This window comes from Ostrinia furnacalis, unplaced genomic scaffold, assembly GCF_004193835.3.
Source record: "Ostrinia furnacalis isolate ACB-3 unplaced genomic scaffold, ASM419383v2 OfSCF3139, whole genome shotgun sequence".
NCBI classification, from domain to species: domain Eukaryota; kingdom Metazoa; phylum Arthropoda; class Insecta; order Lepidoptera; family Crambidae; genus Ostrinia; species Ostrinia furnacalis.
In genome coordinates this window covers 403959-431871 of record NW_021133378.1, presented here as the reverse complement: position 1 = coordinate 431871, position 27913 = coordinate 403959, and the positions used below count along the sequence as shown (strand labels likewise).

The 27913-nt window shown below is 38.8% G+C and overlaps 1 protein-coding gene across 6 annotated transcripts in view; it reads left to right on the top strand.

Moving 5' to 3' along the window:
* Piezo (piezo type mechanosensitive ion channel component) overlaps positions 1 to 27913 on the top strand; it is a 52634-nt gene that overhangs the window by 12177 nt on the left and 12544 nt on the right. For 3 of the 6 annotated variants that reach the window (XM_028310949.1, XM_028310953.1, XM_028310954.1), the window contains 31 exons: positions 930 to 1038; positions 1249 to 1330; positions 1430 to 1661; positions 2701 to 2899; positions 3680 to 3879; positions 4242 to 4390; positions 4467 to 4610; positions 4725 to 4800; positions 4977 to 5104; positions 5367 to 5562; positions 6055 to 6237; positions 6749 to 6921; positions 7037 to 7172; positions 7499 to 7726; positions 8074 to 8312; positions 8440 to 8625; positions 9618 to 9807; positions 10298 to 10449; positions 10536 to 10699; positions 11762 to 11806; positions 12233 to 12274; positions 13040 to 13155; positions 15832 to 15946; positions 16300 to 16457; positions 16873 to 16952; positions 19772 to 19916; positions 20021 to 20137; positions 20405 to 20571; positions 20746 to 20910; positions 21914 to 22048; positions 22208 to 22294. In XM_028310949.1, the coding sequence (XP_028166750.1) occupies positions 930 to 1038; positions 1249 to 1330; positions 1430 to 1661; positions 2701 to 2899; positions 3680 to 3879; positions 4242 to 4390; positions 4467 to 4610; positions 4725 to 4800; positions 4977 to 5104; positions 5367 to 5562; positions 6055 to 6237; positions 6749 to 6921; positions 7037 to 7172; positions 7499 to 7726; positions 8074 to 8312; positions 8440 to 8625; positions 9618 to 9807; positions 10298 to 10449; positions 10536 to 10699; positions 11762 to 11806; positions 12233 to 12274; positions 13040 to 13155; positions 15832 to 15946; positions 16300 to 16457; positions 16873 to 16952; positions 19772 to 19916; positions 20021 to 20137; positions 20405 to 20571; positions 20746 to 20910; positions 21914 to 22048; positions 22208 to 22294 (4538 nt within the window). Of the gene's footprint in view, positions 1 to 929; positions 1039 to 1248; positions 1331 to 1429; positions 1662 to 2700; positions 2900 to 3679; positions 3880 to 4241; positions 4391 to 4466; positions 4611 to 4724; positions 4801 to 4976; positions 5105 to 5366; positions 5563 to 6054; positions 6238 to 6748; positions 6922 to 7036; positions 7173 to 7498; positions 7727 to 8073; positions 8313 to 8439; positions 8626 to 9617; positions 9808 to 10297; positions 10450 to 10535; positions 10700 to 11761; positions 11807 to 12232; positions 12275 to 13039; positions 13156 to 15831; positions 15947 to 16299; positions 16458 to 16872; positions 16953 to 19771; positions 19917 to 20020; positions 20138 to 20404; positions 20572 to 20745; positions 20911 to 21913; positions 22049 to 22207; positions 22295 to 23269; positions 23418 to 23856; positions 24072 to 24714; positions 24874 to 25807; positions 25935 to 26637; positions 26785 to 26935; positions 27037 to 27389; positions 27572 to 27913 lie in introns of all 6 variants that reach the window. The other 3 variants (XM_028310950.1, XM_028310952.1, XM_028310951.1) reach the window with 3 other exon arrangements.

Here is a 27913-nt window from a genome sequence, read left to right as displayed (position 1 = left end):
ACTCTTACCTCTATTCTATACGATTATAATATTCATGCTATTGAAACTGCAACACAAAAACAGATATTTTGTGATCATTTGTGTTACCTCATCTAGCTTTTCATACATTGGCGCAAGAAATTGGTGTGAATGATATTGCAAAGAGATTTTATGGCATCTCTTTATTAGTATTGGATCCACATCAATACTTTATGGATAAAAATAAGCTTGGGTTGCTTTACTTACTTTTCTAACTATACATTAGAGTCATTCGCCCGATGAACATTGCCAACATATCGAAACTATTGTATACTTGTATTCGTGTGTGTCCATACCATATTTGGTGAGCATTATTTCTATGTTTGATTGCAGTGTGTGTGTTGTGTTTAACTTACAATATTGTCTGTCATGTAATGCATGTTACACAATTTAAAAAAATACTATACTCTACCCACACAATTACACCCTATACATTTTTTATAATTATTATTGTATAAATTAAAGGCATTCGTTATGTGATTATTTGTAATTATAATCATGTTGATCCTTTACTTTATAACGTTGTTGGCGCCATATTCTAGAATCTTGAACTTTCTCTTAGTTAAATGTCGTATTTGCATTGTTGTTATTACACTGTCGATGAATAAAATAACGAAAGTTCAACGACAGCTTCTAATCAGAAACTTCTGTCATAGTTGTACATCCAAGGTAAAGAAGTAGCAAACTTGTAGACTACAGATTTATTTATTTATTTATTTAAAATCTTTATTGCACACATAAAAAACAGTGGTACAACAGGCGAGCTTAATGCCATGTGGCATTCTCTGATTCCTGTAATTATTTGCGGCGCTTGTGGTTGTCTAAATACGTGTGGTAATAAGGGTCTTACAGAACTGTAATTTGTAATTTTAAGTTAGTTTCTAAGTTCTAACATGTGTTAATTTGCGTAGCTAATAAGGAACATTAGCCCAAGCAAGCGATGGTCGAGCGTGCGATCAGCCTCGATGTCTCGCCAGCTGCACCAAGATTCCACGGGCTCTGTGGTCGTGCCTGATGAAGGTAAATACTTTTTAGTAACTTTTTATACAATTTATCACATGTAGCAAAGGTTAGATTATATTAATAACTTTCATTTATTATAGTAATAACTTTTTTATGGGACTGATTAATGAAGCTTGCTTTTGAGATCAATTCGACCATTTGTTTATAGTAAGACGAATGTATCTTCAACACTCATTATAGCTAAACTTTATTCCACGTCTCTTCCAGAATCAGTTCTAGACGTCGAAGAAAACACACTGATGGACGACGTCGTAGCGGCTATAATTGATTTCTTCCAAGTTCTAGTCAGGTAAATACAATACAAGTAAATAAAAATCAACAACACAGAGAAAAGAAAGAAATTCGAAGGGTAAAAACACATAATAATATGGTCTCATTTTCTTTACAGATCCTCGTACATAGCGACGACGATCATAATGATGGCGTGGAGCATAATGTTCCACTCGTGGCTCACGTTCGTGTTCCTCATGTGGGCCAACATCGTGTGGCTGTGCCAGGACCAGCGCTCCTTCATGCTGAAGACCAGCCCTATTCTGGTGTGCTACGCGATGCTATTGCTCCTCACGCAATACATATACGGCATGAATCTGCTGGAGTCTGAACTACCGTCGAATATTACGGTAAGTACAAATTCAGCTAAGTTCTTACTAATGAAATCGTATTCTAACAGCTACCCTGTGTGAGTTACACCATTCCTTCATACTCGAGATCAGCCCTGCTCAATGCAAATACAGCATGCATATTCTGAACCCATACGTGTCAATGTTCTTGAACACTAAAGTATAGCTCTCAAATAAAATGAATTTGGCTTGAAATCAACTCCGCGCTTACTGCCCTAAATAACTAAAAGACGCCAAGATTTAAAATTTGTTAATTGACGTTATTAAAATTATAATTTGAATTGGACCGCGACTGCAGACTACACAGAGAGTACTGTTAGATGCGCACTCTACCAGCGTCTAATACAGAGCAATTAATATGTGCGGCGGCAAGCTGACTAGTCGCGTAGGCCATAGACATAGGCTAATGACAGTCCTTTATACTTTAATTATTAGTTACATACAAGTTGTTTTTGAACAAAGTCAAGCTCACAAAGATAATAGCTTATTAAACTATTATACTACACTTAAAATACACGGTATTATTAAAGTGTTATAAGTACTCGAATTAGTTATTTGGTATTCAAGGTGAGTTTTAATTATAAGGGACGATTTGTATGTGTTGATTGTATACCGATATTCGTCACGGTACATGTATGTTTAAAAATTTTATGGTACATAAAAATGAAGGTTAATAAATAAACACACAATGGCAGTAGAATTACTTAATTTTACTTACATTTTTCTTTTATTCATCCTAGTAAAGATGAATGAAAAAGTGTTCGGCTAATCGGATGCATATTTACCTAAAGATGTGGTGTGTATTATGGAATGCACTTTTGTATCGAAAAATGAATATTCTTTGAACATCTAATAAATATCCTAATATTTATGGGCGCCCATACCAGGCACTGAATGACATATGCGCTAGATCTCAGCTTTGCTTGCAGTTTAGTAGGTACAGATGATTCATATCACCACAGATAAACGACAGCAATATTATTTTGATGTCTCATTTGTTTTTAAGAATGTCATACTCATGACTATTTTGTTTTTCCAGGAAGTGAACCTCCGTCAAATCGGCGTGGGCCGAGCGGAGGGCGAGCCATGCGTGCCGCTTCTGATCAAGGCGTTGTTTACCTGCATGTTCTGGGTGACGCTCCGCCAGCGGGTAGCGGAGATCCGCCAGCGGCGGCAGTCCGCCGTCATCACCGATATGGCGGCGCCGCTACAGCTGACGGTGTCCACTGCTGCGAGCGGTAAGTGATTTGCGGTTTGCTCTTGTTTACACAGACAGCTATGGTGGTGTCAGTCACGTTTTAAATTACTTTATATGGCTGCTGCTGAGAATATAAATACTTATAGCGGGTCCACACCGGACGATCCATCGAGCTCCCGTCACTATATTTTTCTACATATTTTAAGTAGGCGCACTAAACAATAAATAATCCGGCTGAGGACTTAATGCATTATTTTTTTAATGATAAATGAAGGATAGAAAATTCCTAATATTATTCACATTCAAATTATTTGTCTCATTTATTTAAACGACAGGTCTGGCGGATGGTAAAAAATTCTAATAATTATATTTTCTTTAGACATGCTTTTTTCCCCACATCTCTAATGAAACTATCTAACATTTTAGAATTGTTATTATGTTATAATCAGCATTTTCTTTCACACGAATGACTGAATTCTGAACTGTTTTATCTTCTTTACTTACTTTATTACTCTTTCAATTATAGTATGCACTTTCCAACTTTAGATTTTACATAATGACAACAAAGTCAACTTGAATATTATACGAAAAGGTGTGTTCACATTGTTATGTGATGCGCACACTGTACAAAAAACAGCGAAATGGCCGACTTTTTAGGCTTGATTCTCATACATATACGTACCGTACGTATTGGGTACGCCCCACGCACGTTTTATGGCATTTTTATTATTCAGTAGTAATTTTTTTATGATTCCTAAGCAAATTAAAAAAAATCAAGGGGTTAAGTCAAGTTAAATTATTATGTATCATTGGTATTCAGTGATTGAAGCTCAGCGCGAAGAGGAAAGCCGGTCGCGTCTTCTACGCGCGCTGGGCGAATGGCTACGCGCGGCCTGCGCTCGCTACTGGATCTACGTGGTCGTCATCATGCTGTTCGTCATAGGCGTCACTGGCGACCGCATGACCATCTTCCGCATCATATACATGTTCCTGTTCTTGGTGTTTATACTCATGTTCCAGGTAATGAGATAACGAAATGTTAGTACTTGATTAAGATGCGGCCAAAGGTTGGCCGCTGCTAGACAAGGCCTCCTCCAAGGATATATTTATTTATACATACCATCATATTTATATTTATTTATTTATATTTATTATACTTGTCTCAATACGGTGTTTGTTTACTTCGACGAATTTACAGTATCCACAGTATGTAAGATAAAGCACTCGAGATAAGATCGCATTTTCAACTGTTTAATTATACTCCATCTCGGATGAGAAAACATGTTACTCAGATACGAGTATGTGACTTGACTCAGTTATTGAACAAATATGCACGTTGTTATGTTACCATTTATTTATTTTAATGTATTTTCTATCCACAGATAAGTTGGCGTTTATGGCGACGGTTAATGTATACGTTCTGGATAACAGTCATTATTTACTCGATGATAAATTTGATATTAATTTACATATACCAGTTTGATAACTTTTCAAAAACTATTGAAACATATTTGCTGATCAACGAACGACTGTAAGTTGTAGTTTAGTCTTTATATTTTAGTCTATAAAGTATATTTTGGTTTGCTAATAAATCTGAATGTTTACAGGCAACACGATTTAGGTTTAGAACCTTACCATCCAGCGGATTTGTTTGTGAAGCTCCTTACGCCTACATTGTTTTTGATAATCACTATAATGCAAGTCCATTACTTCCATAAAGACTTCATGGCGTTATCCGATCCAAAGACAAGGTAAGATACCAAAAAGTTCTGATGACAGCATGTTAATAAACTGGAATCTTATGCAGTTGAAATAGATACGATTTTCGTACATTCTNTCCCTTTTAAAAATGGTTCTCTTTACAGAACGAACAGCGTTGTTCCTAAAGATGTTGACTCTAGCAGGCCAAGTCAAGCTGGTGCTTCCACCATGAAAGATGACGTAAGTTTAAAACAAAATTAGTATTTTATCTATATTATGAAATACGTTTTACGAGCGGAACGATCTGTATTTTATGATAGCTTTCTAGTATAGACAGCGTCATAAAAAAATTGTGTAAAGTTGGTACGCTAAAAAATTTATAGGGATGTAGATATTAAAATCTTTATAATTTTTAGATACCTCAATTACCGTCCGAAGAAGAACGAGCGGCGTCGCCCGAAGGTGCAATGGATGATAAGAGTCTGACTGAAGCTGATCATTCCATGACTTCCATGAACACCACTGCGAAACGATCCTTGCACAGGTACTCATATTGTAAACGGAATATAGAGTAGCTAGCTCTCTTTCTTAGTGTTTGAACATCAACAGTTTGATTGAAATGTCAATTGCTCACATAATCACACAAGGCTTCAACGACTGTTATTAGCTTAAAACGATCAATTGTATTTTTTACCTTATTTACATAGTAAGCTACTGTGTCTCTTAGTTGTTAATTAGGATTGTGCACAGCGTATAAGATAGAAAAAATAGGGATTTCCTTCATCGTGTACGTTTGTTGATTGCAGAAAACCATCTCGCGCGCGATCGTATGCTCCAACTATAACGGAACGTCCCGAGAGCGGATTCGTGCCTTACGCCAAACGCTTATACGAAGCAGTGCGCGGACACTTCTACGAGTGGATGGACAAGGCTTTTGCATACTTAGACCTGCATCTTGTGAAGGTCATCTTCATCGCTCTTATGCTGCTTTGTGTGCTTAACGTAAGTATAGCTACTTAAGTCATTATAAAGGGCTGCAGTATTTACGCTCAATAGTCGGTATCACCACAGAATAATAATAAGTTAGTATCACTTAACCGATAGAGAGTGACAGAACCTAACTACAGTGGCATCAACTGGTGAGTACAAATACGTTAGGTAGCCTTCATTGTTTTATTTGTGTCTTTAAAGGGATTGGGGAAGCAGTCTTAAAAGTTAAAGTGAAATTGCCTTCAAGTCTAAAACCACTCACTCTATTGAAATCTGCTTTTCATTTTCTACTATAACTATGCGTCAACTATCATTCAAACATAAATGGAAGCCTGATGGTAAGATAATAATATGATTCACTCCCATAAAAATATTACTTTATTGTCACGCGATTATACTTGGAAAAGCGACGCAGTGACCTCACCTATCTAATCTGGAGTATTTAATGGTCCAGTAGACTCCAAAACCAGAAAGTCAGTATTCATAATTACTTTAATTTTCCAGGTGTGCGCAATGCACGTGCCCATAATGTTAATGATATCTCCCGGTCTGTGGCTGGGCGCGCGGCGGCAGCGCATCTGCGTGCTGCTCATATCTACCCTCATCAGCGTGTACCTGATGGCCAAGATGGTCTACCAGATCGAGTACATCAAGCACGCGTTCTTTAGCATCGAGTGTCCGAGCAGTGTAAGTAATTTGACAGCTTAAAAATAGTGAAAATGGTTGTTGGTTCATTCAGTGACACAAAAATCAATAACAATCGGCGCGTTTGGCCGAAAATAGAAATTATAAGCAAAATGGCGATCGTTATGGCAACTGCCAAAAACTTTCGCCTGTTTTCGGCAAGGACACGTTAGCTAACTTCAATAGTGACGTTTTTCATATTTTTTAAGCAGTGATAGCACTTATTTTATTTCTACTTTCTTATAAGTGCTTACAATTCTATTTACGGCTAAACAAATGACAAATATGTGTTACCGAAAGGGCATCCACTAAGCATCATAACGAGTTGTCGCGCGCAAGGGACACCTCGCTTTTTAAAACTAACGTGTTTCACTGTTATAAAATACTCAATTTTGATCTTTATGTTATTCACATTTGAATTGAATGTTGTCTGCGCTAGTAGACGCATTCACAACCCACACTCTTTATGAAGACTAACTTCTAAATTACTTCTATTTTTTTTCTCCCGTTTCAGTCTGGAGAAAACATAACAATTCTAAATACTACCACGTATAACAACGCCGAATGGCTTGGGTTCCTAAAGGCAACGCGAGATAAACCATTAGTAGTTCTTCTCAAAGGCTACATTGGACTTATAGCTGTCTTTACCTTTTATTCTCTAGTCAAGTATAGACAGCAGGCAAAAAGGTAAGTTCCTATACATCCAGTGCATCAAGCTAAATGGTATCTAATGGAATTGTAAAAGGCACTATTTGGAAACTTGTCGTACTTTTTTCTGATGTAAACTTTTTTGTTTTTACAGACAGTTACTAGGTGTAGACAATAAGGAAAAAGAGAAAGTTATGTTTCCGGAGATCACACGTCAGGACGCCGACACAGACATGATCCATTGCGTTAAATATTTGATTAATTATGGATTTTATAAGTTTGGAGTAGAGGTAACTTTGCACATAATCATTTATCTCTATTTATTTAAAATCTTTATTGCACACATAAAAAACAGTGGTACAACATGCGAGCTACATACCTAGTAGTTAGGACCATAAATAAAAACTTGGAATAGTTCTTCAATGCCATCAGTCAATCACTGATCACCCCAAAACCCATTGGTTTAGATATCGAATCTTGCACGCTAGTTCGATTTCCGTCGTCCGCTGGCCTGTTTCTTTAATTAGCAATTGTACACTACATTAGTAGTTATCTTTTTAAATAGCCTTCCAATGACTGAACAGACGACTAAAGTTTTACAAATCCATTATTCCAGATAACCCTAATCTGCCTGATTGGCGTGATCGGTTCCCGTATGGACGTGTATGCAGTGCTATACGCGGGCTGGCTCCTAGTTCTAGTCTCAATGTCCCGCGTGCGCCAGGCGAGGATCTGGCCGGTATTCACGGCGAGTGTCACTGTACTGGTGCCGGTTCAGTATATGCTGGCTGTAGGATTCTTGCCGCAGCTGTGTATCAACTATCCGTGGAGTGGTGATGAACAGGTAACTTTCAAACTTAAAACTGACCAGACAATAAAAACGGACGCTTTATTTGAATTGTCGTTGTAGTCATAAATACGACTGAATCGACTTACCCTAGAAGATGCAATATCGAAGGGTTCACCCAATGCCTAAGTAGCTCAGACGGAAGAGCAAGGGTCTTGGGTTCGATTTCTACCTTAGGCAATTCGATTTTTTCAACATACATATCGGTTCTAAACGTTTTGCTTTGAAGTAAATTATGTTGTATAGCCAGTTTTCTTTTGTTGGATAACTGTCTAAATCTAAATAGTCAGTAAATAGAGCTGCACATTTGATTAGTGTTTGTAATTCGTCTTTTAAATTTACAGCAAATGAAACACGTTCGGACATGGCTCTTCCTACCTTATCCTGACGAACCACCACATGCCCTGAAGCTGGTCTTCGATTATTTCCTACTATTATTTGCCACAAGGCAGCTTAGAGTGTTCCGTATAGAGAAAACTCATGGAGAAACTTACACTGGTGGTTCTAACAGCGAAGACATTGGGAAAGACTGGGAAACGCCCAACTTTGTCAATCCCGTACCAGACTTCTTAAGTTACGTAGGGTAAGTTTTATTGGTACCAATTCTAATGTTTAAGAACTGATTGACCCTTTCTATTCTCCTGTAAATGACTTTATCATATAATTCTTACTTAATTATTAATACTTGAGAGGTTACTTTTTCTTTTCAGATCTTGGTTGGATGTTATCAAGCGAATGGTATTCTTAGGAATGCTTTGGGTGACTCTAGCCATCATGTTCATGACGGGCACAAACCGTGTCAACCTGTTCTCTATGGGCTACCTAATAGGATCGTTCATATTCCTCTGGCAAGGAACTGACTTCTATCTGCGACCTAAAGAGGCTATATTGCAATGGTAAGTCGAGTAAAAACTTTAGTGTCTGTTTTAAGACTGTTTACACTCGAATAAGATTTCATGATGTATGAGACGCGCCGTGCTTGCCTGTGCAGTGTGCAGCCTAGCCAAGCACTAACCTAACCTAACATAGCATAAATCCTGGTTCAGACACGCGTGATAACCGCGCGGCTTGTGGTAATCGTGCGGTTACGGTTTGATGCAAATGTACGGGTACTGCGCTACAACCGCGTGATTATCCTTGTCTGAACCAAATCTAAGGTACGATGCCCATTGACCGGCGCGCGTCGGAGCGCACTTACACGGCATGCTTACAACTGATTAAGTGACATTTCTGTCATTCATTTTCGTCCGGATTAAATGTCAGTTAATCAGTGGGTCTAGTCAAAATGCCATCGCAAACCATTATGAAGCTTTCGCTAATGTCAGTCGCCGCGTCCTCCACCAGTAATTCGATTCGATCGTAAAATGGCAGCCAAAATGCACATTGAACCACCAACGACGCGGCGATATAAAAGTTCATTCAAAATCGAATAAAAGTTAAAAAATGTCTATGACTTTGCGATTGTTTTTAGCTTTTTTTTTAAATTAGTTTCTTCCTTCTTTCTGCTCTCTGTTTACGTCTATGCTTCGCTGTCAAACTAGCTGTCAAAACGACATCGTGATACGGATTTGTCAAAACAGCCTTAGGGTGGGTTGCACCATCTTAGTTTAACTTTGACAAACGTCAAAAATCTATCAAACTCCATACAAAAGGCACTGGTTATCGTTATAGTTACGGTCAAAGTTAGGTGGTGCAACTCACCCTAAGAACTGTTAATAAAATACTATTTTCTTTACGGCCGTGTAAGTGCGTTCCGACGCGCTCCGCCGCGCGCTGGTCAATGGGCATCGTACCTAATAATGGTTTATATTCACCAAATCCATTGTTCATCTATTACAATTTTACTTCGCCGTCACCAGCGCTGTCACATTACCGTCGACTTTTCCAGGTGGTCGTGGCTCCTCCGCTACAACGTATCAGTGGTTGTGGTGAAGGCCTTACTTCAGATCCCGGGCTGCATCTTCAGCTCGGTGATGCAAGAGCATGCGTGCTGGATTGTGCAGCTCCTCGGCATCGGCTGCGTTGATAAGTTCGCTGGAGGAAACATCGCCAGGTTCCTTAGGATGCAGTATATCAAGGTACGGTTTGGTCACTGATGTGTATGACCTATGTATGACAAAATGTGCGGAACCGGTGGTGCGTATGTGAAAGCAGTTTCTTGATAACTCATAAAAAACTTATTTTATTATTAAAAAGCACTTTTACACGTCCCCGTATTAATACTACACTGCATCGAGGCAATAAATGGACCAGTGCTGCAACTCAGTCACTATTTGTGGCTCCCCTAATTTTACTACCTCCCTGTGTCTCTCCCGACTCCCCTAGTTATTCATTACCCTTAATTTTCCTATTATCGACAAAAATACTGTATGATTTAAACTGAAAAGAGGTAAAGGGCTAAACACATAAGATGCCTACCTGGTTCACATGAATAGCAGTGCTAGATATACATTGGGTAGGGGTTATTTCAGCTTGTCAGAATAATAAGTTTCTATCACTATTTTTATGGGAAATAATGAATTTATATTAATTGATTCTGTAAAACAAATGGGTTTTTTACTATTTCAGGAGGCCGCATGTTCAGTACCACAAGAAGATATTGGTCTCGCATGGGACGGAGTTTGCTTTGCTTTCCTCATATTGCAGCGGAGGCTATTCCATAGCTACTACTTCTACCGAGTTATTGATGAAAGTAAAGCAACTACTGTCCTTGCATCAAGGTAATTAACCTACCAGTCCTACTGTAAAAGGGTTCATTTTTAAATGACAAATCGCAAAATTTACCAAACGGTATTTTGACTTATAGGGGTGCAGAATTGATAGAGGAGCTACGACAAAAACAAATGCAAATACAAGAGGAACAGGAGGTAAAAATATTAGAAAAGATCAAAGTCAAAATGGAAAGGATAAAGGCCAACCAGAAGAAGATACAGGGAGCAATGACAAAGGAGCCTCATCATCATGATGCAGGTATATTAAATTTTATATTGAACTTCTGTCTGAAACACATTTCAAGTTAAAAACTAAAGAAGTCCGAAGTCAAACATTAATTTTACGTGAAGGTTATAATAAATTTTATTATGTTGTTTTAAAGTTATTGTCATGGAATTAGATTTTTTAAATGTTGCCATACTTTATAATTATTATAGTTCTTTCTGTTCTTGTTCAAATACCATTGGTATAACGAAATTTTGAGCCGATATTTACGTGTGAGTGTTTACTGCTGACGCAAACCAGAAGAGGAGGATGAGACGCAACAGTCGGAACAGGTGCCTCTGGTCCGCGGCGACTCGGACGCGTCTCGCGGCTACCACACCCCCGACAGCCCTGCCTCCCCCCGAGGGTTCCACACCCCCCTCTCCGAACCCTCTGCCCCGCCCTCCCCTGCACACACTCCACCCCCCGTCAACCCTCAGCCCGTTTCAGCGATCCCTCCACCCCTTTCACAAGGAGGACCACCTTCCCCGTCATCCGCATTGATGACATCCGTTTCCCTTGACGCGTATTTGGAACCACGCCGAATCTCCTTCGAATCCCCGCCCGAGTCCGAACTCCTCCCAAGAGCCCAGAGCCCTGAAGAATCCTACCCTGTATTTTCTCCGCCACCGATTCGTCGCCGGCACACCCTGGCTAGCCCGTCCATGCATCGCGCGTCGATCATCTCCCAGTCGAGTCGCGCCGAACCAAACTCGCATCATACATGTAACTACAGGATTATATTGGCTTCAAGTTACACGCGGCTCTGTGACGTGTGGGCGGGCGTTTTGTTTTCATGAAAACAATAAATTACAGTCTTCGAAGATAAAATACACAAAATTATTTAATCGGTTGACCCTTTCCATTGCTATAAAATGAGATGGGCAAATCTAAAAATTATATGACGCCCACACGATACAGACACATTCAAATTCGTGATTCAATTCAAGTGTACCTATGCGCACTACATGTGTTGTGACACCGTGTACAAATTGTAAAGCATTAATTTCAATGTTCAATGTTAATTCAATGTTTTTATTTTATTTACTCGTATAGGAAGCGCGGCCTATAGGCGTCGAATCTACACGAAGAGACACGAAGGTATTGAGCAGTTATTACGCGGGCTGGTGATGGCGGTGTTTGTTTCCATCATGTTACGTCCCTTTCCCTAACGTGTTTAATGCAATCGTCTCATATATTCTGTCATAACTATCTGTGTTTGTCTTCCTGTCCGTTTTTCAGCCTACATGTATGATCGAAGAATTCGATAATCGTTTTGTACACCCACATCTGTTTTAGACTATAATAGATTGGGTGTATGGAAAATCAATCGCAAGATTAGCAATAGTTTGGATACACGTACATGATGTCATACTTTCCACTAGCTTAAAAATAACTACCATCATCGTTTGGGTGGATTGTGACTTAACCATTCCACTCTATGTATAACAGTTCTGAGCTCTAAAATCTCTAAAAGCTGTAATGGTGTGTGAAATTGTGGTGTTGAGTTTTTCATTTTTCTTGTAGCGCACGATAGGCCGTACAAGCAGCCCGCCAGCCATCAGAAGGGTAACGTTGATTCCTGCGCTTGCGCCGATGTAACCTTGTCATTGCAATACATTTTCTTCAGCTTTTCGGTGATGGTATTTAGGCGAGTAACAGCATTCTGGCGAGGACTGTCTTAATTTGTGTAGTAAATCGGTAAATGTACAAACTTCTGTAAAAATATGTGTTATTGTAAATACAAAATCTAAGACAGTATACGCCTTTGCACCCGCTTATGTCTGTTAGCACGCAGCTTGCATGTTCTTGCATCGTGTTTCCTATTGTGCTTGTGTGTTTGTCTTGTTATCGTGTTTTGTTGTTGTTTTATTTTCAAATTCACTTGTCTTTCGTATACGGTTTATTTTATGATTATTTATTATTATTTGATGTTCACGAAAAGCAATTCTTGGGGAAAAAACACTCACGGCTTCATGCAAAAGTATAAACACTTATTGAATTTTTGTTCAGTTGTGTGTTAATTTTTACATACTTATTTAATTGGTGTACGGGCCCTATAATTGTGAAATAAATGTTTTAATTTTGGCATGCTGGAAATAGGTTTTCACAAAAAATATTTATTATAAATTGTAAATTAATCTGGGTGTTTTCGAGCTTTAATAAAGTTTTGACGCAACTAGAAATTATAATTGGCTCCTAACTTGGAGGGTATTTGTGCGTTAATTGTTTTAACAAAATTGCATTCACGAAACAAGCTATTTAAACCTAAATTTTATTTCTATTTGCGTCAAGTAATTAGTTCAGACTTCTAACATATTGTTTCTTATACAGCGGTACGATCCGGAGACTACTACATGTTCGATGAGTTTGACGACACCGAACTACATCTGAAGGATGAAGATTCCAGTTCCGATGAGGATGGACCCAAAGAGATGGGCTTTGGCAAGGTATTGTACTTTCACTTTTTAACTGGCAATGCATGTTTTTTGATCAGGCTACCTATTTGTTACTAACAACTAGTTAGCCAATCTTAGATCGGATTATGTGATGTTTTGTTAAAGTTTGTCGATGACGTTGTCATACATAAACATTTTAGAATTAAACTTGTTCTTACGAATACAACATTACTGAATACTTTCAGCCACCTTACTTTGCTATTCAAATGTAAGCTCTTTTGCAACATCACTTGCAGTACATTAAAAATTTATTATTACACTTGCAATATGCATAAATCAGAATAAAAAGTCATAAATCTTCATGAACATTGTACTTCCGAGCTTACTTGTAGAGCAAATGGCAATTTCAGCACATGCTCTTTACTTCTTGTAGCGTAATGGTGTACTGTGAGGACTTATTGGGAGGTAGAATGGTTTTGTAAAGCATGTGTGGAGTATAAGTAGGTATATGGATGGATTATACCCGCATGCAGTCCCCCGGAGTAATGTGGTATTAAATACTAGGTATCAGTGGTATCAGTAAGCTTACATGTGGAGTGCTGTTATGCAGCTTAGATGACTAACCCCTTCGTCCTGTGATAACTGTTGCACTGTGCTGCCCAATCACACGTCACTCGTTCTAAGTTTCTGTTTGAAAAAAGTAAAGTTAGGTATGCGGATGTGTGGAATAGTGGATTTCAAAAACTTACTCATTTTTTCTCAATGGGTTGGGCTATTTGCTTATTTACCTCTTCAGGCACTATGTTTGGATGGTAAACAATCAAAATGATCTAAAAGAAGTCATGTTTTTTCTCAAAGTCATCTTTTTATCAGTGCCGTAAGTATCTCTATTTTATTGGTTTCTAAGGGATCAGAAATAGTACGATTGACCATTGAAATGCTGGCAGCATAATGGGTCTCGCTAGATATTCTCTAAGCCAAGCTACTTTCTGTGCTTTCGGCAACGACAAGCGGTAGCCGTTAGTTCAACATCAACTGAGGTGTCTTGACGTACCAAAAATGAATGGCATGGTACCGAACCCCTCTCAACACATCCGCATTGCATTTTCGATTTTGCTTAGCACACCGGAGGCTAAAGAACCGCAAATCAGCGGGCAATTCGCGTTTTCTTCAAGTTAATTAGCTACTCTCGCGCAAAAGTAATATTAGCCAAACAGTGACGTGTGATTGCGCACAATGGTACGGTACGGTGTGGGGCAGCTGCTGTCGACGGTGATCAAGACGGACCTGCGCCGCGCGGTGTCGCTGCGCCGCGCCTCCATGCCGGCCGTGCGCTCCCCGCGGCACCACTCGCTCGCGAGCTACCCGCATTCCTACCCGCACGAGGTAACCGCCATAGTGGAGGGGGAGTAAAACATCTTGAGCGTTATAACAACAGATACTATTATCGCTGAAGCCAGTAGTAGTATCTCCTGTAATATGAATCAATCTTGAACTGGGACAATAAGCCTGGCTTTATGAAGCAATGATAGTATTTTAAATAAATCTCTGCAGCCAGTATTATTTACGTCACCGTAAGGCGGAAATCAAGACGTGATTATAGGAAGATTAGTGACGACACACTAGTTACAAAGATAAATCAATTGAATGGATTTTTACCCGAGCTGTATATAGCTCAATAATATTCTAAGGCGAAATATCGTTGTGACAGCCACCAGTCAGCAGATTGGTGATGTCAATATGTGGTAGGTGTAATTTCGTCCTCTTGCGCCCTATTAAACGTGCATAATCGAGGCGCACTGCAAAAGATGTTTTACTATTCTCTTTTACTATGTTACTGCCTAAGGCTTGGCTGCACACGCTAGAGAAAGTCAGTCATTCCATGGACATCACGTCTTCACAGCAGCTTCAGAATCGCTGACCTCTTCTAGCGCATGCTACGCTTAATATCGATGCCAAAATTCAATGAATTCATTAACGAAGTAAACCAAAAGGTACGGAGCAATTTTTATTTCAAATGCTGATCATGAATAGTAAATTCATAGAACTTTGGCGTGACATTTGTTTATTGGTTGTTCATAAGATTTTCATTGCGTAGAATTTGTAGACGAAATGAAATGCTCTCAAATTCTTCTTTAATAAAATCTTATGAAAATGCGCGTGGTTTTGATTTTAAAGTGGAAAAGCTTTATTTGCTTTAGGTGTTTGGGTTGCACGTATATGTTTTAGGTGTTTTATATTATAGTGTTTTCGTTTGCACATTTGTTGTTTATGTTTTTAACATGGAATTTTATATTTGCACTATTTTAATAAGTATTATTATGAGTATCTTGATGGGTAGCACCGGTTGGAAAAAGATATAGAGAATAGAGTGTATTTCTATGTATGATGATAATGATCTATGTTTATTAATAGACATGATACTGAATTTTAGAAGAGGTAATATGCTAATTATAATAAAATACATGATGTTGAATATTTTGTATACTTTGATTTATGTATGTATGTATTATTATGATTTGAGTTTTTCTGTTTGTAATTGGTAAGGTTACAAATTCATAGTCGCTACAAATTTTTAAACATAAATATCGATGCATTCGTGACCGCTTTTTGAAATAAATTGTAAAAAATACATTTATAATTATAATTTTTGGCTTCTCGTTATGGACACTAAACCACTCTTTAAATCTTCCTCCTTATTAAACATGTGAAACGTGGCAACTCCAGGTGCAACGCAGGCGCTCGCAAGCGGACCTAACGCAGGTGGGCACAGAGCTGCCGATGTCAGAAAAGGACCGCGACGGTGCTGTCTCTGAGCTGGACGATATTGCCCCGCTGCCTGGTAAGCAAACATTAGTTATTTATCAAGTTGTAATATTTTCTTGAATATAATCTCGCCCTTGAGTGAACTTCCAAAATTGATATAGGTAATAAAAAAATCTATACAAAATGTAGGTAATAAATGATCAACTTAGGTACACCCTGTAAAGTCACGAACTATTTGACGCTGACTGTACTATGATAAAGTTCTGATCCATTTTCCAGAAAAATCTGCGCTATCTTAATTTGTAATGGTGGCTTAAAAAGTCTGTATGTTAACGAAAATTTATCGTATTTCTCAACTCAACTGTAGGCTTACGTAGGTAAATTCATCGTCAAGACGTTTTGATTAGAGCTATTTCTATCAAATTACAGATCAAGAAACGTGGTTCGAGAAACTGAAGCGGTTCCTGGAGATCGCGTGGGCGTTCATATCCAGCTTCCTCGTGTCCGTCACGCGCCACGTCATGAAGTACTCCCGCGATTATAGATACGTATCCAGAACGCTCTCTATTGAAAAGAAGATACTCAAGGTGAGAACTGCTTGGTTTTATTCTTTATTTTTATTGTTTTTTTTTTTTCACGGAGAAGCTGCCTGCATTTCAGCTGATGATCAGGCCGAAGTTGGAAGCGAGCTTCTTCCGAGCGAGAAGCGAGAATCCTTAACCACAGAGGAACTATCTTGCCTTCAACTACCTGGCTACCAACAACTGGTTGACTTTAATCTGCATCTTTAGCGTATTAACTTAGGCCAATCCATACATAATATGTTCGACTGGCTGCCGCAACCAGGCTGCCCGGTGCGCGGGGTTGCTATAGAATAAATGTACAATTGAAATTGCTTTCAATGACAACCTTAAGTTAACAAGTTTGGTATTGTCCCATAGCATTACAATGTAATAATGAATCAATGAAATTGAATGATTAAATCACGATTGTTCAATGCAGGAAAAAGAAGGCTTCGGCATTGGATTAAGAGAAGGTTCGCAGATGATTTGGGAACCCTTACCCGAGACACTCGTCCACCGGTGAGTAGACTTTTGATCGGTTTCTAGCTTCGTGTAGCCTTTTTATAGGTGTTGAATTTTATAGTGTTTGCAAGAAATGTAAGTTTTATTCAGCTTCAGTTCTAGCCATGCTTGTGTGCATGTTGTATTCTAATGTAGAATCAATAAGGTTCTAAATAGAAAGTAGGTATTAACGGAATTATTAGTTGTAGACTAGTTTGATAAACATTAGTGAGTAGTGTCTTGTTTTTGCATGCTGCTAGAACTAGCGATGACGAGGAATGTTATGATAAAAATCTACTGATGCCGCCTATCGAGATGGGGTTTGTATTAAACAATTAATTATATTCCAAACTGTTGTAATAACTAATAACATTAATAGATAAAATGTAGTTGAACATAACCAATAACATCTAACAAATTGTACCAAAAGTAGTTCAATAAATAAAGAAAGACCATTATCATTGTAATATTATCAAAAGCCCTTCTCAAACGGGAAACGACATTTGATTAAAGTCATTACATCTGTTTGAAAAGGGCCTTAAAAGTAGATTTTGAAATAAAAACACATTCATTTAGATTCTTGGCACATAAAAGTAGTATAAATCAAATTCAGTAGAATCAAACTATAGTACCTATTCCAAACCCAGAGGAAAAAATCAAACAGGTATGTGTCCCGGTATAAGTATAAAGGGTGTTTGCAGCCGTAAGTTAAGCGATATAAGCGTTCCGGAGATTCGAATCCTGGCGCCGAGCATGGAGCGAGGGTTGGACGCGTCACCTTTGCCGCAGCGAAGGCCCTCGCCAGCGGAACCCAGCGAGCCGTCGTCGCTGCAAATGCTGCGGCAGGATGACGAAGACGACACGTCTGAACATGAGAGCGCGTTTAGCTTGCAGTCGACTGAGAGGTGGAGCGATTGGAGTATAACTTGCACTGTCTCTCAAAGCCTTTTCAAGAGAGTCTTTAAAAATTTAGACTAATATGATATGATAACATGATCAGTTGGACGTTGACCTTACGAGAATTTATGTGGTTGTTTTGCGTATTTAATCCCAGTTCATTTATTTTTATCGATGAATTTAATCTTGGCAATGTGGCATGATTAGAATAGCAAAAAATAATACTTTCTAAGGCCCAGTTTTTTGATTCATAGTTAAAATAACAAATTGATAAATTTTGTTACTAATGGTTAAATATTAACAAAATGTTAACTAATAGTTAAAAAATGTACTAAAAGTCAAGGTAACCATTGTTCGAAAAACATTTTTTTCTGATATTTAACCACTTGTCATTTGACATCTGTCAAATTTGACTATTGGTTATTTTAACTACGAATCAAAAAACCGGGCCTAAGTTAGTCAACTATAGCCTGACCAGGAACATAAAAACCCTGGCACAGAGGCGCTTCAATTGCATTTGATAGTGCAACACTGAGTACAGTCGTACATGTGTTAAATTAATAGGCTAACTTTATGTATCAGGATTCAGGATTACGGGCTAATTTGATATTTTCATAAATTAACGAAAAATATTATTAAAGATAACCTGGTTTAAATAAATTAAATGAAACCATCAATCGAGCTAGTAGGATTTATTTTATTATTCATCAATAATCAAATTCAGAACATGAATATTCAACTGCAATGTCTGCTCATGAACGCTTCAAACTCGGTACTTCTTTCCCAATTCCATAAAATTCAAAACTTATAAAGTGACAAAAAACTTTAAAATAGGTAGTTGAAACAGACTACAGCTAATTTTCATAGTGGACTGTACTATACGATAAACATGTCAGTCAATTTGACAACCTTTGTCGGAAACATTATTCAATGAAAATATTGTCCGAACCCTTAGTATTTCTCTTCGACAAATACATTACACATCGTGAACCACTTTTTTTTCACGACTATAAAAATATTTTAGCAATTTAATTCACGAAATCAATTGCACACATTTAAAATAAAGTTTGTTTACACTTTGACAACAATAGACTGACATGCATGGTGACATGTCAATGAAGTTTTCAGTTACTGTTGCCATTAAAAGAAATTAGTACCATTAGTTTTCCGCAACATGGCGAGGGTTTTTATGTTCCTGGTCAGGCTATACCATTAATTTTTATCAAGTGAAGTTATTATGAATTCTTGTTGTGTGTAAATCTGAAAGACTTCTTAGTTAAGTATTTATTTTATTTATATTCTGAGATAAGACAGTGCAGGTTTCATTCCAACCATGATCGTCGTACGCGATGGGCTACGCTGTGTCGAATTTCTCTTTTCTTGATTCAATTTCTTACTATCGCATGTTATCGCCGCTTTGTATTTATATGTCGTCTTTATATTGATTTGTATGTTATATTGATAAAAGATGTTCTCACCATTCTTCTTCCCACAGATGTATCTTGTGTATTTTCTTATTTTGTCTTTTTATCGTATTTGTGTTGTAAATATTATGAGTATTATATTCCTGATTTTCTGATTATAAAAAAACTTTGTAAGAACTTTTTAACTTTCAATCAATGCAGACCATCGACGCAAAAGTCTGCGTTATTCATCAATTCTAGGTTTAATTTTGATTATTCTTTTCTTTAGATATAAGTTGACGTTACTTCTCATTTATAACCGCACGTTTAAAATAACTCATTCTTACCAACTCACTATGGATTGCCTCTCCTTAGCTTATTCTACAAAAAATGCTCTTTTCTGTCGATTATTTCATGCGGTAACACTGAAATAGTAGAATCTGGCAATAAAAGATAGAGTGGCGATTCAGCTCTGAGATGATAAGTATGGGTGACATTTACTTCAAGACAATATACTGATTTAGCATAAAATTGCAGCAAAGACGTGTCAATTCTGGAAGAACAAGACGATTCTATGTTCAAGCAAGAGAAATCGCCATTCGTACACCTGTTCTACGCGCTTTGGTACGCTGTGTTAGCACACACGGACATTGTGTGCTATTTGATGGTGTTCATCAACCAGGTAATTATAACTGTTTTATTGGATAATGAACTGTAATACCAAAGCATTAAGGCGTTTTTTGCTGCTTCAACAGCTTTGTTGATGTATTCATTCTTTTGTTTCAGATACAATCAGCTACTATTCTTTCAATCCCCCTGCCGCTAATGGTATTCTTATGGGGAACTCTCACGATACCACGACCTACCAAAACATTTTGGGTTACGCTTATAGCCTACACTGAGGTAAGAGACATGCATAGAAACTTTTCTTTATTCAAATTGGCTATAAAGATATAAAAAAAAAACAAATGACAGTTCGAAAGCTACTAAGGCAAACGGTAAAGTCAAGATTATAAAAAGTTTTCGTTAATGTACACTCGGCCACAGTGTTAACTATCTATTTCCGTTTTTGCTCTCGCTCTCATCAAATGGTGATTCTTTGCGACAGAGACGACATGACCGGCAATGGGCAGGCTACTTTGTTAAAAACAAACATTAATTTATTTACAGGTGATAGTGCTTATCAAGAGCATGTTCCAATTTGAGATCCTGCCGTGGAATCAGAAAGCTATTCCCGCTAATATGCCGTTCACGGCGCCGCGCATCATCGGTATTGAGAGGAAGTACAACTACGCGCTGTACGATCTACTACTGCTGCTCATCATATTCTTCCATAGGTATACTTTATACTTTTACATGTGATTCGCTTATTTCTTACAATTTTCAGTTAAAAGCTTTAGGAAAAGGTTAATAGATAGGCAATGACAGAAACACTAACAACCCAGTCAATATGTGGAGTACCTAAAATTAGCTCCTATACCCATAAAAATAAGACTATTATTCTGTCGCAGGTTCATGCTGAAATCGCTCGGTCTGTGGAAGGAATCGACGCCCGAGATCGAGTTGCGCGAAGACATGGAGTATCCTCTCAGTCAAGAGGACACCCAGATGGTGGTGGAGGGTCGCGCCGCGGAGGTCGGCCGTAAATACGTCCAGCTGCACGACCAGACCGGACCGTAAGTGTTTCTTTAAGATAGGATAGGGTTATAGGTGTTTTTATGGGTTGGGTAGGGTTATGATGGATACAACTGCAGTTTATAATCAAACAGGATACAATAACATACGTGATACGAGAAAACAATGACAATGTATACACGCATCGCGCGACGCTTATCGCCTACAAGCCTTAATACCTACAAGAAAAAGTCAATTTCAGTGAGATCTGATCTTTTCGAACCGAGTCTGTCCACAGATTGGGTAATAGGTTAGAGTTTTGGATTTAGAGGTCAACTACTCACTCGGCAGCAATTTAAGGCAGGTTAAGTTAACCCCAGCGGTTGTATACATGGGCGTCCGTCTCAGACAGTCGTCACCGGCTGGTGGACCGGCTGTACCACGTGCAGACGACGATAACCGAGGCCATGCTTGAGCTTGGCGCTCGACGCTCCGATCCGCGGGTCGCGCGGCTGGTGTGGCAGCGGTTACAGCGCACGCGAACGCAGCCCGCCACGCGCTCGCGCCCGCTCGTGTTCGCTCGCTCGCGAACGCGCGCTCGCGAGCGTCGGAATAATAGAAGGAGAAGCGATGAGAGGAATGCGCACCGGTATTGGGAATGACGTGATTTAATCATTAGTCTTATTTAGTTAGATAGGTCTAATGTAGAAAGATAACTTTACAGTGTATTGTTGAAATTAATAAATGTATTTGATCACGCAATGGATATTGAATTCGAGAGGATTCAAAAGTCATTTTATGTAGGAATGTAAATATGAAAAGTGTATCTTTATTACTTATGTAGGTATTGTTAATTTGTATATTGTGTAAGTTTATGTAAATGATCAATAATAATATTAATAATAGTATGGTAGTTAGACTTATAATAGATTAAAGAGTTGTGTTGAAACAAATTGTATTCAAGCTGTACTGAATATGTACAACTTAATTAATAGAGAGTAATAAATAAAGTATGTAACCACCGAAAGAAAGTATAAATATCAATAACCAACTCTCATTTAACAGAGATAGCGACGGCAACGGCCCTACCAGTCCCTTGTCGTTGGAGGACAAGCCTCGCGAAGAGAAGGCCAAACTGCCGTCCCAAGATGACGACGATCCCGAGGCAGGTCCTTCAAAACAGGAGGACGACCACTACAAGTAAGGCTTTTTGTCATTATTTTAGTCATAAGCACGAACGTGACATAATAAATGTAGTGTTCAATATAGGAGGCTTATTAAGTTATTATTAAATGTTTCACCTCAAACCAATTACAGTACTTTGTGCATACGGTTAAAAGTTATTTGCGACTTTTGCAGAGTAAACGACGATCAAGAACCAATAATAGCCGTGACGACAACCCTGGAAGACACGTATCATCACTACCCTCAAGTGATCTGGCTGTCGTAAGTAACTATTTACAGTGCCCATCTTTACTGAAATTCAAATGAAAGTGGGAGATATCCATATCATTCAATAAATCCCTATTTGATTTTTTTTTACTTCAATATCATTTCTTTGCTTGATTAAATATCATAACTTATGACTGGCCGAAAGACGTAGTGTGAGCCGGTGGACCGACGATCTGATTAAGATCACTGGAAGAACCTGGATGCGGGCAACGCGGAATAGGTCGTTATGAAATCCTTGGGGGAAGCCTTTGTCCAACAGTGGACGTCATTTGGCAGAAACGATCGATCTTCTATCAGTAAATAAGTTCTTATTTGAATATTGTATTATATTTACTTGAATATCATAATTTACTGGCCATATCACAGAATAATAATAAGTACTACGTACAGAAGTTTTACTTCGCGAAGGTATTTAAAAAAATGTATGCTCAATGTCATTAACAATATGGTGTAATTTAGCCTGTCTCAAGAGTCAAGCATCATTTTGTTGACAAACGTCAGTGATCGGCACTGCGCCGAAGCTATAGGGCTGACTTCGGTAAAATGATGTGACGTGAGGTGCCAAACTGCGGAAAATGGCGGAGGACATACATGATTTAGCATGATTTATCATGAATAATATTAACTGCTTATTTACCTCTCAGTGTCTTGAGGCAACTTAAAAAAGTACATTCTGTGTTTTTATTATTATTTAGGCAGTTAAATACTGCACAGTATTTAGTACACCATTTTCTTTATTTTCTTCCATCATACACAAGAATACGCGTGCGTGAGTCAATGTTCGCTCGTATGTGAGGCCTTGTCGAATAGTATCCTGTAGGTGGGCCATCGTGCGTGTTTTGTTTTCGATGTAAACTCGCGGAGATGAACAGGCCTGGCCATATGTACAAACTGTACGAAAAAGAAAAAAGGAAGTATAGAAGAGTACTATTTTTTTATGACTTACGCTTTTACGCTTGTTCTTCGCAGCGTAAAACGCTACCTGCAGCCGACGCAGCGTTTCTTCCGGCGCATGCTGGCGCCCGGCGCGCGCGTCACGGCCGACGTCTACGCCTACATGTTCTTGTGCGACTTCTTCAACTTCCTTGTCGTTATATTCGGCTTCGCTGCCTTTGGGGTGAGTAACAGACTATTTTCAACCTAATACACCTCATAGTAAAGGGTTTTCCATACATACTCGTAGGAGAAATGTTCCGAAAAAATGGTGTCAACGTAAACGTGCACCGGTTACCTAAAATAACCTAAACAGAATGCAAACGTTATTTATTACATTAATACGTTTTATCAGGCACCAGCACCAAAACACCATAACCAATATACTAGCGGTTACTTATGCCCCTCTAGCTCGCAATCAACTAACTGAATTTGTGAGCTAAGTTATTATTTCTTTTAATGAACAATATCTTTGTTCAGGACAGCTGTCTAGTAAAAACCTTCCTGCCCTAAGCCCTGGCGTTCTATTGGAAACCTTTATTTAATGCTCTCTAAACCATAATTTCATACACAATTCTTTGTTTAATAATGTACATGTCTAATCATCACATCATTATTTCCAGACGCACCAAGGCGACGGCGGCGTGCAAGCGTACTTAGAGGAGAACAAAGTGCCCATACCTTTCCTGATCATGTTGATCCTGCAGTTCGGACTCATCGTCATCGACCGAGCGCTGTATCTACGCAAGTTTATGCTCGGCAAGATTCTGTTCCAATATGCACTGATCATTGGCGTGCATATTTGGATGTTCTTTGTGCTGCCTTTTATTACTGAAAGGTAAGCTGTTGTTTCAGTAGATCGTATTTGAGATTTTAATTTGTCAATTATTACTAATTGGTTAGAGCCCATTTCTAATACTGTTTCCATATTACTAGTCTCCAGTCAATCCAATAGCAAAATCAAGACAGTGTTAGATTTCATATCATAGACCATAAAGTTGAATAAGTATCTCTGATCGATCTGAAATTACACTGTAAGACATTTATTGTTGTCCGCAACTTTGTTTATAGATTTGTAAAAAAATGTAGTCTTGACAGTGACCACTGGTAGAGCAACAGCACGTGAACCCCAGCCCTTCGTTAATAAAGCTGAATCTTCATGGCGGTCCATCGTTCTTACTTGTGTTACTAACTTTTATAAAATAGCAAATGTCTGGGGGGTTAACGGGCTCTTAGACCGTAGGGATATAATGGATATTGGTGGACCGACGACCTGATAAAGGTAGCAGAAAGGCGCTGGATGCAGGCCGCTACCAACCGTGCGATGTGGAAGTCATTGGGGGAGGCCTATGTTCAGCAGTAGACGTCCTGAATGGATATTGACTGTCAATGAACATACCAAATTCTGAATCATATAATCAATCTTCTAATGCTAGGGACTGTCAATCACGATATTCTGAAACATTTGATAAATCCCCCAGAACATTCAACACATTACCGCCACCGCCGATGTGGTACATGGTGAAGTGCATCTACTTACTGCTGTCGGCGTATCAGATCCGCTGCGGCTATCCGCGCCGCATCATCGGCAACTTCCTCTGCAAGTCCTACCACTTCCTCAACATGCTGTTCTTCAGGGGGTAAGCAGTTATTCGTGTAGTGGATTCAACATAACCGATCATAGTCTAAAATTGTTTAACCATTTTAGTTTATGAGAAAAAAAAAACTAATATTTTGACCTTTCCCCTTGAATTACTTTTTAGTAGGCCTAGGATGCGCGCCACGATATGCTTTAATCGCGCCATTTTATCGATTTTATGCAATAAGCCCATACATTTGTTATGTTGTTTATTTTATTTGTATAAAGAACAATTGAGTTTGGCCAAACCTCAAGATGATTAAGGACACTATTTATCAAAGAGGCAACGGTTAAAATATACAAGGTGTCCCAAAAAGTAGTGTCAAGCCGAAGCCTAGAGGTCATCACTATGGCTATCCGAATCACCCCCATGTATGTTCCGCTATTTTTGATAGTTTTCAAGTAATGATTGTTTTAAATATCTGTGCTTAGGCACTTTTTTGGTCACTGTGGCGTGAATAGATAAGGTATATGCCTGATTTTTATTATTATTAAATTGTCGTTTAAAATCATCGATAAGATTTTATCACGGCGCGTATCCTAGCTCGGCTGACTTAGGTATTTTTTATTTGTAATGTTGTACCCAAGGTTTCTACCTCATTGCAGTTCTGTGCGAATGAGGGTTTTCGCGAATTAAAGATCCGCTAGATGGCGGAACGTGGATGTGGGGTCTGACTGCTGCGTGATTGGTGGATTTTGACATATCTGTCAATGTCATGTCAAAAATAACCAATCATGCAGCATTTGGAACTCGCGTCTACGTATTGCCATCTGGCGGATTTTTCATTCGCGAAAACCCTAATTAGCCCATACATTTGTTGTTTAAAATTTTATCACAGCGCGTCTCTAGGGGTCTACCTCATTGCAGTTCTGTGCAAATTGTTGCTATTTAATATATTTATATTGATGTCATTTTGTTAATTGTATTTGTTTAGCTTCATGGCGGTCCCGTTCCTGTTCGAGCTGCGCACGCTGATGGACTGGATTTGGACCGACACGTCCATGACGCTCATGGACTGGCTCAAGATGGAAGACATCTTCGCCAGCGTGTTTTTACTTAAGGTAAATTATCTATATGTATAAAAGAAAGTCGTGTTAGTTACTCCACTTATAACTCAAGAACGGCTGAACCGATTTAGCTGAAAATTGTCAGGGAGGTAGTTTAGAGCCAGGAGAAGGACATAGGATACTTTTTATCCCGTTCGAAATAATAAAAAAAAGTCTGCTTATTTATTGCCATTAAGGCGGAACAAAGTTCGCCGGGTCAGCTAGTATTGTCTATTTGTTACATACAAGTCGGCTAGTCGCTTCTAAAGGTCGTCCCAGAAATAGCTCGCTCTACTGTTGTACCTTAATGTCTGAAATTACGGTTATAATTCATTACACAACAGTTTTAAATACATTACCTCTTGGCTAAGCTCATATGCAACATGCCAGTAAAAATAACCCCTATTCTCCTCCTCCTGTGTTTGAAAGGTTGAAGTTTTATTACATTATTACTGTGTTATTACAAACTGAAGAGCTTTACATTTTAGTCATAATGGTTCTGTCCTTGATGTATTGACAACACTAGTAAAGCTCTTGTAAGTCAAAGTCAAAATTTCTTTATTTGTTTAGACTAATAAATAGTTCTTACAAATCGTCATTTTGCTCTTACTCGTGCGTGAGCACTAATAACCGTCATGGTTCATGATTCAACCCTAGTTTATACGGAGCCTAATCAGCTCAGCACGTCCTAAATTCTAGAAATATTATCCCTTTCCAGTGTTCTCGATACGTGGAAGACGAATTCCCGCAGCCGCGAGGCATGAAGAAGTCCAACGTGTCGAAGTATTTACTTGGTGGAGGCGTTCTCGCGTTTGTGATCGCCATCATCTGGTTTCCGCTTGTGTTTTTTGCCTTTGGAAACACTGTGAGTAAACATTGACAAAGTGCCTGGTGATATCTATTCGCTCCTTTAGGCTGCCGCATCATAAATCTATGTCATGGCAAAAGGAGTTTTTGTTTGTTTTTATATTCTGTCTGTGGGATTTTAATTTTTTCTTTTTTCTTTTTTTCATAAGGTCGGGGAACCAAATCCGCCAACAGACGTGACGGTGAAGATTCGAATTGGACCGTTCCTGCCTGTCTACCAAATGTCCGCCCAATCACACAATATTGACGTGTATGTAATTTTCATTACGCCACTATGTAACATCATTCTAAGACCAAGAGTAGGTACTATTAGAGGCCGGTAGATCTATTCTCATAAATTAAACACTGGATACTTAACTTTCACATTATATTGCCTTGTTATAAATACAATTCATCACTTTGCACAAAAGCGCGGGAAGTCGTCCGCGCGCGTCTCTCTATTCTGACATTACGTCAATGTCACTATGAGAGCAGCTTATTGGCTGTAACGGTACCGTTATTTTAACGTTTTAGAATTTTCACAATTAACAGTACCTGCCCAATAGTTACGTTTCATGTACTTAGCTACGAGTAATACTAATTTTAATCTCTCAATTTCTTTAGTTTCTCTGAGCAAGACTACACTCAACTGAGCAACCAGTACGCGCGCGACCGCACGGCGCAAACGTTCCTTTCCAACTACATCTACAACGACGTGGCCGTCGTCACCATCAACCCCAACTCCACCATGAACTGGGAGATCTCGCCGCCCGAGCTCGACCGCCTCGAGAAGGAGGCGATATCGGGTGAGTGACATATGCTATGACTTCAGGCTGCTTAGTTTCTCTGAGCAACACTTCACTTAACTGAGCAACCGGTACAGCTTCACCGCTTCGAGAAGGAGGCGATATCGGGTGAGTATCAAATGCTATTACTTCAAACTCCTTAGTTTCTCTGAGCAACACCTCACTTAACTGAGCAACCTGTACCGCGCCACCGCCATCGGGTGAGTACCATCTGCTATGACTTCAAACTCCTTAGTTTCTCTGAGCAACACCTCACTTAACTGAGCAACCTGTACCGCTCCACCACCATCGGGTGAGTACCATCTGCTATGACTTCAAACTCCTTAGTTTCTCTGAGCAACA